Source organism: Pagrus pagrus (genome assembly GCF_965226575.1).
Source record: "Pagrus pagrus genome assembly, chromosome: 2".
Taxonomy (NCBI): Eukaryota; Metazoa; Chordata; class Actinopteri; order Spariformes; family Sparidae; genus Pagrus; species Pagrus pagrus.
Genome location: NC_140186.1, coordinates 34850989 through 34864961, shown reverse-complemented (window position 1 = coordinate 34864961; position 13973 = coordinate 34850989). Strand labels below are relative to the sequence as shown.

Sequence of the window (13973 nt, the reverse complement as noted above, 5' to 3'; positions counted from 1 at the left end):
TTTTTTGTCTCCATGATTGTCATTTTTAGTAGTTAAAATCACTGGATATAAAAACGATTAATCAGAATCAGTGAAAATTTAAAATGCAATGTAAACATCAGTGCTTTTTATTCCCACAGACATCACATTTACATGTCAGGATCTGGTTATTATAGACACAGATTCAATGTTAATCATCACAGCAACAGAGTTACATACATTGGCAGCTGTAAACACTCATAAAAACATTAGAAAAATACATCCGTGGGTTTGGTACCTACCTGTTTACTGAACATATAAGGAGTAGTTGACATTTATAATCATCAGAGAACATTACAGACGTTGTTTTTGGTACCTGTCTGTTTCCCAGATATTCGTATGTGTGTGAATGGGTCAATGAGAGGCATTAACTTATAGCACTTTGTAGAAGGAGCTTTATAAAGTTCACTCCACTGACTTCGATGTACGATTCACCGCTCAGTGAAGCGTCTATGTATATATATATGTATATCTATGGCTAGTTCCCGCCTCCTCAGCACGAGCTGAAGGATAAATCTAACACAGCAAGAGAGGCGGGACTTAAGGCAGAACAGCCAATCATCAGCCGGTCACACTGAATGTCGGTGTCATGTTTAAAGCAACAACAATAGCAATAATTAGGCCAGGAGATGAAGGTTGGTCCCATTGTGCAATTGATGTTGAGCTCTTCTTGGATGATCCTGTGTGCTGATGACTGTGACACATTAAACTTGTCTGACATTTCCCTGAAGCTGTTTTGGTCAACCATGTACCACAGGAACTTCAGCACCTTCTTTGTCACTGGGACTGGTTGTAGACCTTGACAGAGTTCCTTTTTTATGCCATACTCCTACGACTTCATTGTGATATTCAAACTGGTTTGGTGACTCAGAAATTGAGTTGTCAAATTAAAATGAAGACAGATTCAGCAACTGCATGGGCTATTGTTCACCTACATTTTTTTCAGAAACACATTTCAGTGAACTATTTTTGTAATATATGAAAACGTTTCCCAATGAGCTGTCATGTTGGTCCAGTTTGAAATCCTGGAGAAGACGGCCCACGAGTGGCATTCATCCAGTCAGGTACAGTTTTTGCATAGTTGTCAGAGGGTGTAGCCTGTGTCCCAGCATGCAAAGCTGAGAAGTGGTGCAGGCCCGTACATCCAAACACCCCCCTGTGGACATGTACTATAGTGCTTTACAAATATTGCAAGGTAAGATTTTGATTTATTTACTAAACTTGGCATTTAACCTGAGGTTTCTCACATCACCCTGTGGCTACCGCACACCAACTCAAAAAATGTGGACAGAAAATAGGAAAAATCAAATGAAAGGGGTATGTTTGAAAGTACAGTATATCTGATCATTAAATGTGAGCACAAATCTTGTCTTTGTAATGAAGTGCAGCTTGGCTGTTGGACTTTGGCGAATTTGGATCATCAATGTCCTCTTTGTGTTGATGAAGACCCTGCTCATCTTCATCGAGTTGGTTACCTGGATCAAAACAAATGTTGAGAAGAATGTGACATGTTGGGAGTGTTGCACTGATATTTGTTACTTCTTTCATGGACAGACACTTAAACATCGGAAACCTGGATTTGAGGATACCAAAAGCATGCTCAATGACGACACAAGCTGCATTAAGTTCTCTGCCTGGCGGTTAGGTGCAAATTATCCATGTAGGCCTTAATCAGCTGTTTTAACAAGTGATGAGTGGAATCATAAATAATGTGCATTGCCCCTCTGGGACCAGGGCCTGGCGATCTGGGGATGGGGTTTGTTGTCTGTTCATGCAGACTGGTCCCAATGTGATCTTAAGGTCTGTAAGGTTTTGATGGTAGTCAACCCCAACAAACAGGACTTTACACAAGGTGTAAAGCCTGAAGGAGAAATGAGAAGCATCAGACAAGCCGGGATTATTTTTTTCTAGCGCTCTGATTTCTTTGTAGTTTTGTCCATAAACGCATTTTGATCAGACAACTCATGTTTGAAATGTTTCTTTGGCGTCTAGGCTCCGACCTCATCACTCCCCGCAGATATGTTTACATAGAAATATGAGCACCTCGGCCACAAGGAAAATATACTATGTAATGAAACTGCTATGTGTGGGCCTAGGCACCAGCCACTGTGTGGCCATTCCCGATGAGCACCTTGGATATGAGGGGAATATACTATCCTATGGTATATGTTCCATACTAGTGAATGCAGTTCTCCTGTAAGCATACTGACAAATTCGACGATGGATGAATACTTGATGGACCCAGCAAAACGCCTGATATACAATGGCAAAATTAGGCAGTAAGGCAGATACACATAGTTATTACTCCATCAGGGGGCAGACAGCAGCTCAGGTGGAGATCACACAGCTTTAAAGAGAACCAGGAGCTCATCATAGGTTTGCGTCCATCAACAATGAACAGGGCCAAACCGTGGGTAGGGGGTCGATGATTCAGGAATTTTATCATGGAAGAGAAAGGACAAAAGGTTGAGTCAGTTTTGCAATGATAATTTGAGTACCTTGGCAAATCCGACAGTTTCGTGTTTAATATGGTCCCTGTTCTTCTCCTCCTCCTTTAATATGAAAAAATGTGGTGTAAAATAATGTTACAAAAAGTAAATGTAATATAGGCTACTTAATGCCAATAAGTTAGTATAGGAGTATGAGTAGTTACTGTTTTGCTTGCCACTATTCACTATATGTCAATTTATTGTTGTTGGTTTCTCACCTGGTTCTTCCTGCATGCTCTCCCTCTCCCTTTCTCCTTCTCCATCTCCATGTTTCTCTCTTTCCCTTGGCACTGACAATCATACACAAATATATTGTAGGCAGGAGAGTTGAGGTCAGTTTGTCATGTCACAAAAATGTTATGGAGACCATTTACAGATTCTAAGGATATGATCAAAAGGCACACAGAGGTGTGTCATTTTAAATATCTTTATTATTATTATTATTTTTGTTATTATTATTATTACCAGGCTTAGAAACACAATAATTTTTTGAATCACAAATTCCTTTCACAAGAGAAGCTGTATTATCCATTGTGGGTTTGAAATAAAATAAATAAATAAATAAAAATAAAAGCAGGGGACCATTGCCTACATAAGTAATTTGATACAACGTACAGATAGCTGGTTTATATTATCTGTAACTTTAACTTAACATTTTTCAGAAAAAAAAAAAAAAACATGACAGAGGTCATTATGGACTGTCCCCAGTCTCTCACCTGAATCTGTCTTTTTTCTTTTAAAGAACTGTCGTATGTCCATTGGTCACTGGCAGGCCACACACACACACACACACACACACACACACACACACACACACACACACAGAGAGAGAGAGAGAGTAACGCTAGGAGTTATTATATATATATATATATATTATATATCTTTCACACATCTCATACCTGTGTATTATAAATAGCCTATATATATAGACCTGCTGTGTGTGTGTGTGTGTGTGTGTGTGTGGTGTGTGTGTGTGTGTATGTGTGTGTGTGTGTAGTACAGTATATACTACTACGCCTGCATGAATGTGATGTGATTGTTATTGTTGCAAAGCCTGGTTCAGTTTAAATCCTCTGTAAAACATAAATGAATACAGCAAAAGACATTTAACTTTCTTTTATTGTCTAGTTTGATAGTCAGACACAACTGAAAAATAACAGATATAAATCTAGGAATAAACAACAATTCATTTAAAAAGCCACAGTGAGTGTTTTCACACATACTGGTGGTATACAGTGATATGTCATTTCGTTTTTCAGCTCGTACACACGCTTGTTTTCACTCTGGTCCAAACGCCGCACCACTGGCAGGGCTTCATGTTTCCATGACGACTGACCAGAAAAGATGCGCGTGACGTCATGTTTAAATGACTCCAGATTGTTAAAATGAGTCTCAAAGTAACGATAAACAACAGGGTTGTTTAACAACAGAGACACACGTACGCACCACACAGGTACGCAGTTTATTTGTTGCGCTGCTGTTTTTGTTTAATAAACGGACCGCTCCAGTTCGACTGTAGCCGCGCTAATGGCGCTAACGGAGCTAACCAGCCTAACGGAGCTAACTGGTAAACGGTGCCTGGACTCCAGTACTCACCGATATGGTATCGGATTCGGAACAACTCTAGGTAAAAGGAAAGAAGTGTGAGACACAGCTTTGGAGCAACTAACTTAGTTGATTCACAACACTACAACTAAACGGATTCTCACTCTGCGTGTGTGTCGCGCTGGGCGATGGTCGGGCTGCGGAGCGGTGCAGGTACAGAGAAGAAGTAGCGGGTGAGAAGAGGATGATACCATTTGCTAAGCAGGGGTGTTTTCATTTTCGTCCTTAACATTTTAAACCACAAACTACGGAGTATGTTCTGGACATTATTTAACCTTGTCAAAGACGAACACAAATTTTAGAATAACAACATTTCTTACTCCAAGTTTTAGGGGTGCTGAGCCCATGTTGGAGGCCCTGTGCACACAGCGGGGGTGATGCAGCAGACCAAGAGATTCAATCCCAGCGATGGAGCCTGGGGCGAAGAGACAGCAGAGGTCCAGGAGCTCCTGCACTGAGCATCCGAAGATCACGCCAGCCGCGCCGGAGCAGCAACCATCCAACATCGCCGCTAGCCAGGGGAGACCACAGCAGCAGAGGAGGGCGACACAGTTTGCAGCACAGTCCCAGAGCCTGTAGAGACAACCTGGCTTTCTTCTTTCAACAGAAATGTATGGTGAGAAACAACCTTGTCTTAATCTTGACACCAACTGGGGCACCAGGAAATAGAGGGAGGGCTTGGCCTGGGGATACATAGTTTTGGACTCTACACAGTTTACATGGCTGGCAATGAAGGTAGCTTGCATGATGAAGTTATTTAGAATGCATGTCCAAGCTTAATGTCGCATGACAATGTTTGTTGTCGGTATTTTTGAGAGGCCTTTAGTGATTATTCCTACTGTAGCAGCGTTGTCATAGAACCCCTTTATTGTTTTCTGGTCCGCTGACTAAGCAACAGTAAACAAGCGATGATGACTGGATAGTTGGTTTATAATTGGATAAAACTCAGACGTCTGCAAGCCAATCTTTATTATACAATCCCCCAAAACCAGTAGAAGAGGCTGCATCAATGAACAACTGGAGAGACTTTGAAGATTCCACAAATTCATTATAAAAGAAAGAAATAATGTTCTTTTCATCAAAAAACAGGGACCAGAAATGCAGATCTGAGTAACAGCCTTCATCTAAAACCAGTGTCTTTTAAATTTTGTACAGAATTAGTCAATACAAGGAAGCATGAAACGAACGTGAGAGGATGATGCACATAGCAAAATTGAGGTGGCTTAAGAGACAAAAGATCTCTTTTAGAGAGAATGGCAGCAGTTGACAAGGATTTGGTAGCTGCTCTGATGTGGGACAGCATATCTTGTGGCAGGGAAGTTTGTGTAAGTATACTATCAAGGGTTATGCCAAGGAACTCCAAACGAGTGGCCCGCAGTTTTCTCCTTTAAAAGAGGTACACCTAGCTCACGGAAGAGGCTTTTGACTGTGGACCAGAGGGAAAGTCAACTACCAAATTGTCCAAATGATGCAAGACAAAGGGGAGTTTGCAGGTGTTATAAAGAATCCAGTATAAGACTTTTAATGAGGTGTCAAAAATGCTCGTGCTCCTATGGCAACTAAAGGTCAATTTAACAGAGAAGTAGAACTTTGAACGCCATATAGCTGCGAAAAGATGCCACTGGGATGCGTGACATGGTATGACTTTGAAGGTGTCTGTAATGTCAGCTCTTCCAAGCCAAGCATCGACCCCTGCTGACTTAATCATCTGGTCAGCATAATCTACAGAGGCATAGTACAAGGAAAAAGTCACAAGGAGCTGAGAGATCAATAATGAGACATTTTGTGTTTAAATATTCCCCGGTAGTAACATCTATAGGGCTTGCTCTGAAGATGGAGAACGGGATTTGACAACAGACCGACCATTTAGCCCTTTAGAGGGTCTTTGGATAGAAGACTGACGTTACGGCGTAAGCCACACCAGTGTGTCAATTCATACAGCATGCCGGCACTGTGGATCCAAAAAAGGCGTGATGGTACAGATGATGTACCCCCGTGTGTGTCAGCCGACTGTTAATAACATGGCTGATAGTACTCTGGCGCTGTGCCGGATCTCCGGCGTACCGGCGTGACTGCGGGAAAAAAATGAAATTGGGGTTCACCTAGATCTAACACACATTTCTCTGGATCCAAGAGAAGCGCAGCTTTCATCCTCAACCACACTAACAAGAGGCCTACTAGCCAATCAGAAGTAGGGTGGGGGCGGGACTTGGGGCGCTTCACGTGCCGTCGAAAGTGATCCCCATTCTAATGACGCACCACAACTCACAGGATGGACAGCAGGTTAATGAAAACAGGAAAAGACAGCAACGAAGTGGACAAAGACATTAAGAATAAATGCCGCTGGGTGTGGATAGTGATGGCAAGCCCTTTGGGAGCTGGTGCCAAAAGCTCCGGGAAGCAGGGGCATGTTTTTGCACGTTGTGCGCAAGGCGGCTGATCTATGGAACCAGCGGCAAAAAAGTTCTCTCACGGCACGAGTCGGACCCAAGGCATAAATCAGCTGTCCGTGCCATTCAACACACCTCACGTTTGCCGGGGGCAACAGCCACGGCCGACATTCAGCCCTCAATGACTGATCGTGTGGCTGATTTAAACATTTGCGTTTGCTCCTTCATTGCTGAGCACGACCTGTCATTTAACATCGCTCGACCCCTCGTCAGTTTGTCAAAGAAATTAGTGGAGGATAAAGTCGCCCTCACGCACCTGTCCCTTTCGAGGCAGCATTCTAGCTATTTTATTACACATGGCATCTCGTCAGAGTTTAAAAAAACTCTATCCGAGAAGCTAAAAAATTGCATGTTTTCACTCAACATCGATGAAGCCACAGACAAAAGTACGGATAGGATTATGAACATATTGGTCCGATTTTATGACGAGGATGCAGGCAGTGTGAAAACCCAGCACCTTGCCAGCAAGAAAGTTAACACTGCGAATGCCTCAGCATTGATGCTGGAATTGAGAGATGTCATGCAAGCATATGGGCTTGAGTGGAGGCAAGTGACGAGTGTTCTACTGGACAATTGCGCCGTCATGAGGGGGAAGAAGGCTAGACTTGAGACTCAAGTAAGAAAGGAGAACCCTCAACTGCTGGATGTTTCAGGAGACACTGTTCATATGGTCTCGAATGCTTTTCAGAAGTGGAAAAGTTTTGCTCTTATGTTTATTATGACATTGAGAAGTCTCCTAAACAAAAGGAGATTTTTTCACAATTTCAAAGTTTACTTCATGTCCCCCACAAGAGCTTGATCAGACCGATTAGTAACTGATTCATTCAGATGCTGGAGGTGACAAACAGGCTGAATGAGCTCCTGGATGTACTAGTGGTCCACTACTACCATGTGCTGGATCCAAATGAAGAGCATAAATAGAGGTAATACAAATCATGTAATATTAACAAATTTGTGATATGTATTTTAATATAGTGCCTCTGTTAATGTTTTAGCCTACATTCCTTGTGGGCTGTAATGCTGTAATGAAGTGCCATCTTTTAATACAGTTTAGAATTGCTAGGTTTTATTCAGGAAGGAGCAAATTAGCAGTGTCCTCCATAATAAGTGTGTATATATATATACATATTTGTGTGTGTGTGTGTGTGTGTGTGTGTGTGTGTCTGTGTACTGCAGAAGGCTTCTTTATCAAGTGTTTGAGAGAAATGAGCTCACAGTTGAGGAAAAGGCCAGGTTACAAGTTCTTCAGCAAGAACAGGCAGCAGTTTCCCGAACAGGAACACAGGTTAACCAGGACTGAAAGGCACGGATCTCTGTGCTCTTCACAGAGTTTGAAAGAATGAAGGTCATGATCGACTTATTCAGAGGTATCTTGTATGACTAGGCGAACTCACTGCAACTTAAAATGTAATACATTTTAAGTTAATAAGTGGTTGTAGGAAAAAGGAAACAGTCAGGTATTTTCTACAGCAACAATAACCAACTTAATGAGAGCATTATAGCCGTATAATCTGCTGAGAGCAGTGTTGGGAAGTTTGCTTTTAAAATTATTTCAATACAGAATACATGCCCTAAAAAGTACTTAGTAACAGTATTCCTATAGATTACTCCTATAGATCAAGGTGAGTAACATATTCAAAAGACTTGGACTACATCACATAGTCTTAAATTTTTATTGTCCGAATCAGCTTGCTAAGCCAGAGGATGCAAACCCACAGTTGATGCTCACAAACACATAATCTCACCTCATAGGAAAGACTGGTGCTTGATGATTTCCATTGTGTTTTATTCACAGCATCTTGTCATAATAATATTAGAATTCGAGTTTAAAGGCCCACAAATTCATATTGGAATAATCAAAAAGTAATCCCTTCAATTGAGCAGTATGACTATTCTGAACACCACCCAATTAACATTAATTTCAGTTGCATTATATTTAGTTATATATTGTATTTTAAATGCATAATCATACTTGTGTTCAGTTTTCTTTCCAGAACTGGTCATGAGTTTTGATTACTCTAATTAAATTAAATTATGTTTTCTTTTATGGTTGCAGGGGTCCTTCCGACATTTCAGAGATTGGTCAAAAAGCTGCAACATGAAAAGCCGTTGGTGCATTTGCTGCATGTGGAAATGGTGGCTCTTATAAGAGAGCTCCTGAGCAAATTTATGAGGCCAAAGGCTATTTCACTGATTCCCAAGGAGATTCTCAAGGTTGGTGTACGGAGTAGAGATTTGCAATTATCAAACAAGAGGCTTTGTTTTTGCTACATTGCAATGAACAAAGCCCGTGTTGAGAGGAAGTTATGGGTTGGACTTATTTATGACTCTCTCAGAGAAGGGTATATGAGGTCAGCAGAGTTTCTACTAAAAAACCTTTCCCTGGATAACGTCATAATAACGGCACTCTCAGCTCTAACTCCATCTCTGATTCAATCTGACTCTGTCGTTGGAGCTTTGACCACATTAGGAGAGGCCTTGCCGAATGTTGTCCCTCCAGAAGAGATCGGTCAACTGGAAGAAGAATGCTGTGCCTTCCTGATTGATGCGGACATGCTTCTTCATGTCTAGAGCTACATTGAAGAGGACAGTCGAGTGGATGTAGACTGGTGGAGCCATGTTGCTTCCTTGAAAAATGCAGAGAGGTGTGAGGTATCCCACCCTGTGTAAGCTGGTTAAGGCTCTTCTGTCCATTTTCACAGGCCCCTTGGTGGAAGGATCATTCAATTTAATGGATGATATCCTCGAAGCTGACAGGTGCTCCATGAATGTGGAAACTTATGAGAGCCTCGCAGTGGTCAAGTCCACACCGAAAGCCAGGGACTGGACAGCCTCAACTATGACAATAGACCAGCCTTTGAGGCAATCCTGCCTGTCATCATTCCAAATGTATCAATTACATTTGCAGAAAAAGAAAGAGACTGAACAGGCACTAAAGCAGAAAAGGCTGAGTGAGGCAGCAAGGATGCAGTCCTCAAAGGAGGCAAACAAACTGGTTCAACAGGCCCAGAAAACCAAAAGGCCACCCAAACCCGCCTCTGCACCAGGCAGACATCATCTCTCTTCTGCACCAGCCACCACCTCCTCTGCACCAGGCAGACATCCTCCCTCTTCTGCACCAGCCACCACCTCCTCTGCATCAGGCAGACAACGTCCCCTTTTTGCACCAGCCACCACCTCCTCTGCACCAGGCAGAAATCCTCTCTCTTCTGCACCAGCCACCGCCTCCTCTGTACCAGGCAGACAATGTCCCCTCTTCTGCAACAGCCACCACCTCCTCTGCACCAGGCAGACATCCTCTCTCTTCTGCACCAGCCACCACCTCCTATGCACCAGGCAGACAATGTCTCCTTTTTGCACCAGCCACCACCTCCTCTGCACCAGGCAGACATCCTCCCACTTCTGCACCAGCCACCACCTCCTCAGCAGCATCTACCACCTCTTCTGAACCAGGCAGACATCCTCTCTCTTCTGCACCTGCCACCACCTCCTCTCCACCAGGCAGACATCCTCTCTCTTCTGCACCAGCCACCACCTCCTCTGCACCAGGCAGAAATCCTCTCTCTTCTGCACCAGCCACCGCCTCCTCTGTACCAGGCAGACAATGTCCCCTCTTCTGCAACAGCCACCACCTCCTCTGCACCAGGCAGACATCCTCTCTCTTCTGCACCAGCCACCACCTCCTATGCACCAGGCAGACAATGTCTCCTTTTTGCACCAGCCACCACCTCCTCTGCACCAGGCAGACATCCTCCCACTTCTGCACCAGCCACCACCTCCTCAGCAGCATCTACCACCTCTTCTGAACCAGGCAGACATCCTCTCTCTTCTGCACCTGCCACCACCTCCTCTCCACCAGGCAGACATCCTCTCTCTTCTGCACCAGCCACCACCTCCTCTGCACCAGGCAGACAATGTCCCCTTTTTGCACCAGCCACCACCTCCTCTGCACCAGGCAGACAACATCCCATTTTTGCACCAGCCACCACCTCCTCTGCACCAGGCAGACAACGTCCTTTTTCTGCACCAGCCACCACCTCCTCTGCACCAGGCAGACAACGTCCTTCTTCTGCACCAGCCACCACCTCCTCTGCACCAGGCAGACATCCTCCCTCTTCTGCGCCAGCCACCGCCTCCTCAGCAGAATCTACCACCTCTTCTGAACCAGCTACCACCTTTTCTGAACCAGCTACGACCTCTACTGAATCAGCTACCACCTCTTCTGGACCAACCAGGTTCTTTCCTCTCTTTCATGGCCCAACCAAAGCCTCCTCTAAATCATCTCCAAATATGTTAAAAAGGAGGGGTTCTGAGGACTCAAAACATAGTGAAAAAAGAAAGAAGAAATAAATCTGAGGGAAAAAAGTGTTAGTGCACTTTAACGATTGCACTGTAAGCTTTTACTTACCAGTTCTTGGAGCACTTTATTGTTTTTGTTAATTGAACTGTAGTTTCCTGTTGTAAACTGTATTTGTTTATTCTCTATTTATTTCTCATTATTTATTTTCCAGTTCCTTAAGCACTTTATACTTTGTTGTCGTTATTATTAATGGAACTGAATGGCTGTTTTCTGTATTTAAAATAAATGGTGCATATTTTGCACTTATGTTTAAAAAAGTTAATAAGTGTCCTTGTTCATGCCCTTAAGTCAATGGTTAGGCTACTAATCAAATCTTTTTCTACTTTGGAGTACTATTGCCACCTACTGACCTCTTTTGTATTGCTTTAGTATAATCTATAGTCAGAGTATGCTAAAAGCAATGTGACAATATGGCAGATAAGTGGCAAGATAGTTAAAAGGGTTATTTTTAAATAATGTTATATATGTTATGTGTTAAAATGGTGCCGCATACATAGCACGACCCACCCCTCCCCACCTTCCGGGGCACAGAAAGAAGTTCAGGCTTAGGATTTTTTTCCACTATCAGCCCTGTTATAATCATATGGATGCTGTTATAATGTGTTGTGATTGAGATCCTGACCCACCATACATCCTGGAAAGTGTCAAAGTTACGTTTTTCGCTCTAAATTACATAATTACATAATCGTCATCAGTAAACAGGACGCTGTCTGACTCTCACTCGCGGGGAGGGATGCTGTTTTCTGGGAGACCTGAAGTCTTGGTCGGGAGGGCTGACCATCGGGGTGATTTTTTTCAAGACAGTAACTGTTACAAGACAATAGTGGAAGGAGACAAACACATGTTGAGTTAAAGTTTTTTGCTGGGGACAGACGCTGTTTTTCAGGCAGAAATGTGACGAAGAGTCAGTAGGTCAGACAGGATGACAGAGGCTTTTCCACATATAACTGAGATATTTTTCCCTCATGTCAGTTGCTAAAGACACTACCAGTTACCTCAGTACTGTTGTTTGGTCCTGTAATGTTGCAGTTCATTTCACTTTTATTTGATTAGTAAAGGATGTGTTTAGCTGTCAGAATGTGAACACCATCAAATCGACATGCCCCTGCTCCACACCTCCAGCTTATCCATTCACACAGACGCCGGCTCGTAGAGCCGCAGCGAAACTGTCCCCCCTCTCCGTATCTGAAGCTTTCACACAGAGGGCCATGCAGAGAATTGGTGCATGATTCCCGTGCTCAAAGGGCAGTGTGAATGGGGCTACTGTCTGCATACCAACTACACACATGCATGAATTTACAATTAGGAAATGTACAAATATTCTCATTGAAATTAATGCAGATAGGAGACTTATATCCTGAAAGGGCCTGATACTTTGGAGGCTTACGGAGTTAAACACTGCATTTTTTTTGGCTGAGGCTGATATTTTGACATTTTTGCAGTTGATATAGGAGCTCCGGCGCGGGCGAGATGCATCCAATTCTCAGAGCGAAACCTTGGTGGACTGAGCCTGGGTTTCGTGATATAAAACCAACTCCTTCCCTTGAGGAACGAGACTCACTCTCCAAATCGGAGATGGCGAGCGACATCATGACCAACAGAGCCAGAAGGTAAGATAACGATCGCATGAGCAACGCTCAAAGAACATGCAGCAATACGGACGCAGGGCAGTGCTGGCATTGACAGGCTGAGGGAGAGACAGGAGATTTTTGCAGTTTAAATAGACGACTAAAGTCACGGGTTGTGTTTGGTAGATGAGTGTGGAGAGTGGGGCATGTCATGTGTATATCAATGCAGCTCGAGTTGCCTGCCTGAAAACTAGCTTGCAGGCGTCGCTCCATTACAGAATGGCACGTTTATTTGAAATATAAGAAATACAACCTTGTCATAAACTTTGACAAAATGGCCTCAAAAAGGGAGGGTATCGTGTGGGTAATCTTGATACCTAGATATTTAAAGCCCAGCTTGAGCAGGCAAAACGGAATTGACGATTGTTTGCTGTTTTGAGCCAGAGAGAAAGAGAAAGGGTGGATGATTGGGAAACATTCGCTTTTGCGAAAGTTTTGTGTGTAACCTGAAAATGAACCCAAATGCCTTACAATAGACTGAGTTGGAGGGATAGAAGACACTGGTTTCATTACATAAAGCAAAAGATCATCTGCATAAAGGGATACCTTATGCTCAACACCGCAGCAGCAAACAGCCATGGCCAAACAGCTATGGCCAAATGTAGCGGGGCATCCCTGTTGTGTCCCCCTAGATAACGGGGTCATTCCTTTTTTTTAAGAGTACATTAAAAGGATGTAATAAGCTGTACTTTTTGTCAAATAAGATAAAAACTAGAAATAATATACTCTTAATTAGACTGGAAACATACAGATTTATATGCTAAGTAATCTGATAAAGATGTAATAAACCATAATTTGTATTAAATTAGGCAAAACCTAGAAATACGTTCCTCATTAGAAAATAAAAAAAGTGTTACATCCTAACTAACTAAGATGCAACAAGCTGAATTGTATATTAACATAGACAAAAACTAGAAATAAGATGAATATAAACCATAAATAAAGAATAATATAATAATGTAATTCAGTAAGAATAAAGTTAACGCCCAGATTAAAGCTATGGTCTACGATTTGAAAGATTTGTTATTATTATTAACATCATTTAGATGGTGGTTATGACCCAATAGTACCACCTACACAATGTGAAGAGTAAAAGGAACCAAATAAATCCATTCTCTCTAGTGTCTGTAAAACTGAAAAGAAATTGACCAATAGGAGCCATCCGGACGGCTCCTATCGGATCAATTTTCCGATCCAATCCTCGCTCACTCTCCTGCTCCTGCTCACGTCTGGTCCCGACCCACTTCCGCATTTGAAACTACAAGTGGACAAGAGGTTTGTTTTGCCCTGAGCTGTTCAGCTGCCTCTGCTTGCCCCACCGACAAAGAGTCAAAGAAAGAAAGTCTGTCACTGAAAAGACACAAAGCAGAGATGTGAAACAAATAGGGCTCAAACCGAATAAACATCGGGTCATCATTTGAAC

General features: G+C 42.9%; 1 protein-coding gene across 3 annotated transcripts; it reads left to right on the top strand.

The window, feature by feature from the left end:
• The first annotated feature begins 3909 nt into the window (after positions 1-3909).
• LOC311251177 (uncharacterized protein) lies at positions 3910-10976 on the top strand. 3 transcript variants are annotated; one of them, XM_084343517.1, is made up of 3 exons: positions 3910-4265; positions 4439-4728; positions 8619-10976. In XM_084343517.1, the coding sequence occupies exon 3, from the start codon at positions 9809-9811 to the stop codon at positions 10910-10912; it is 1104 nt and encodes a 367-aa protein (XP_084199643.1). In that variant the 5' UTR covers positions 3910-4265; positions 4439-4728; positions 8619-9808; the 3' UTR covers positions 10913-10976. The 3 variants fall into 3 exon arrangements, with proteins under 3 accessions (XP_084199643.1, XP_084199642.1, XP_084199644.1); XM_084343516.1 differs by having other exon boundaries at positions 3910-4285; XM_084343518.1 differs by lacking the exons at positions 3910-4265; positions 4439-4728 and adding an exon at positions 7699-7929.
• Positions 10977-13973: the final 2997 nt, after the last annotated feature.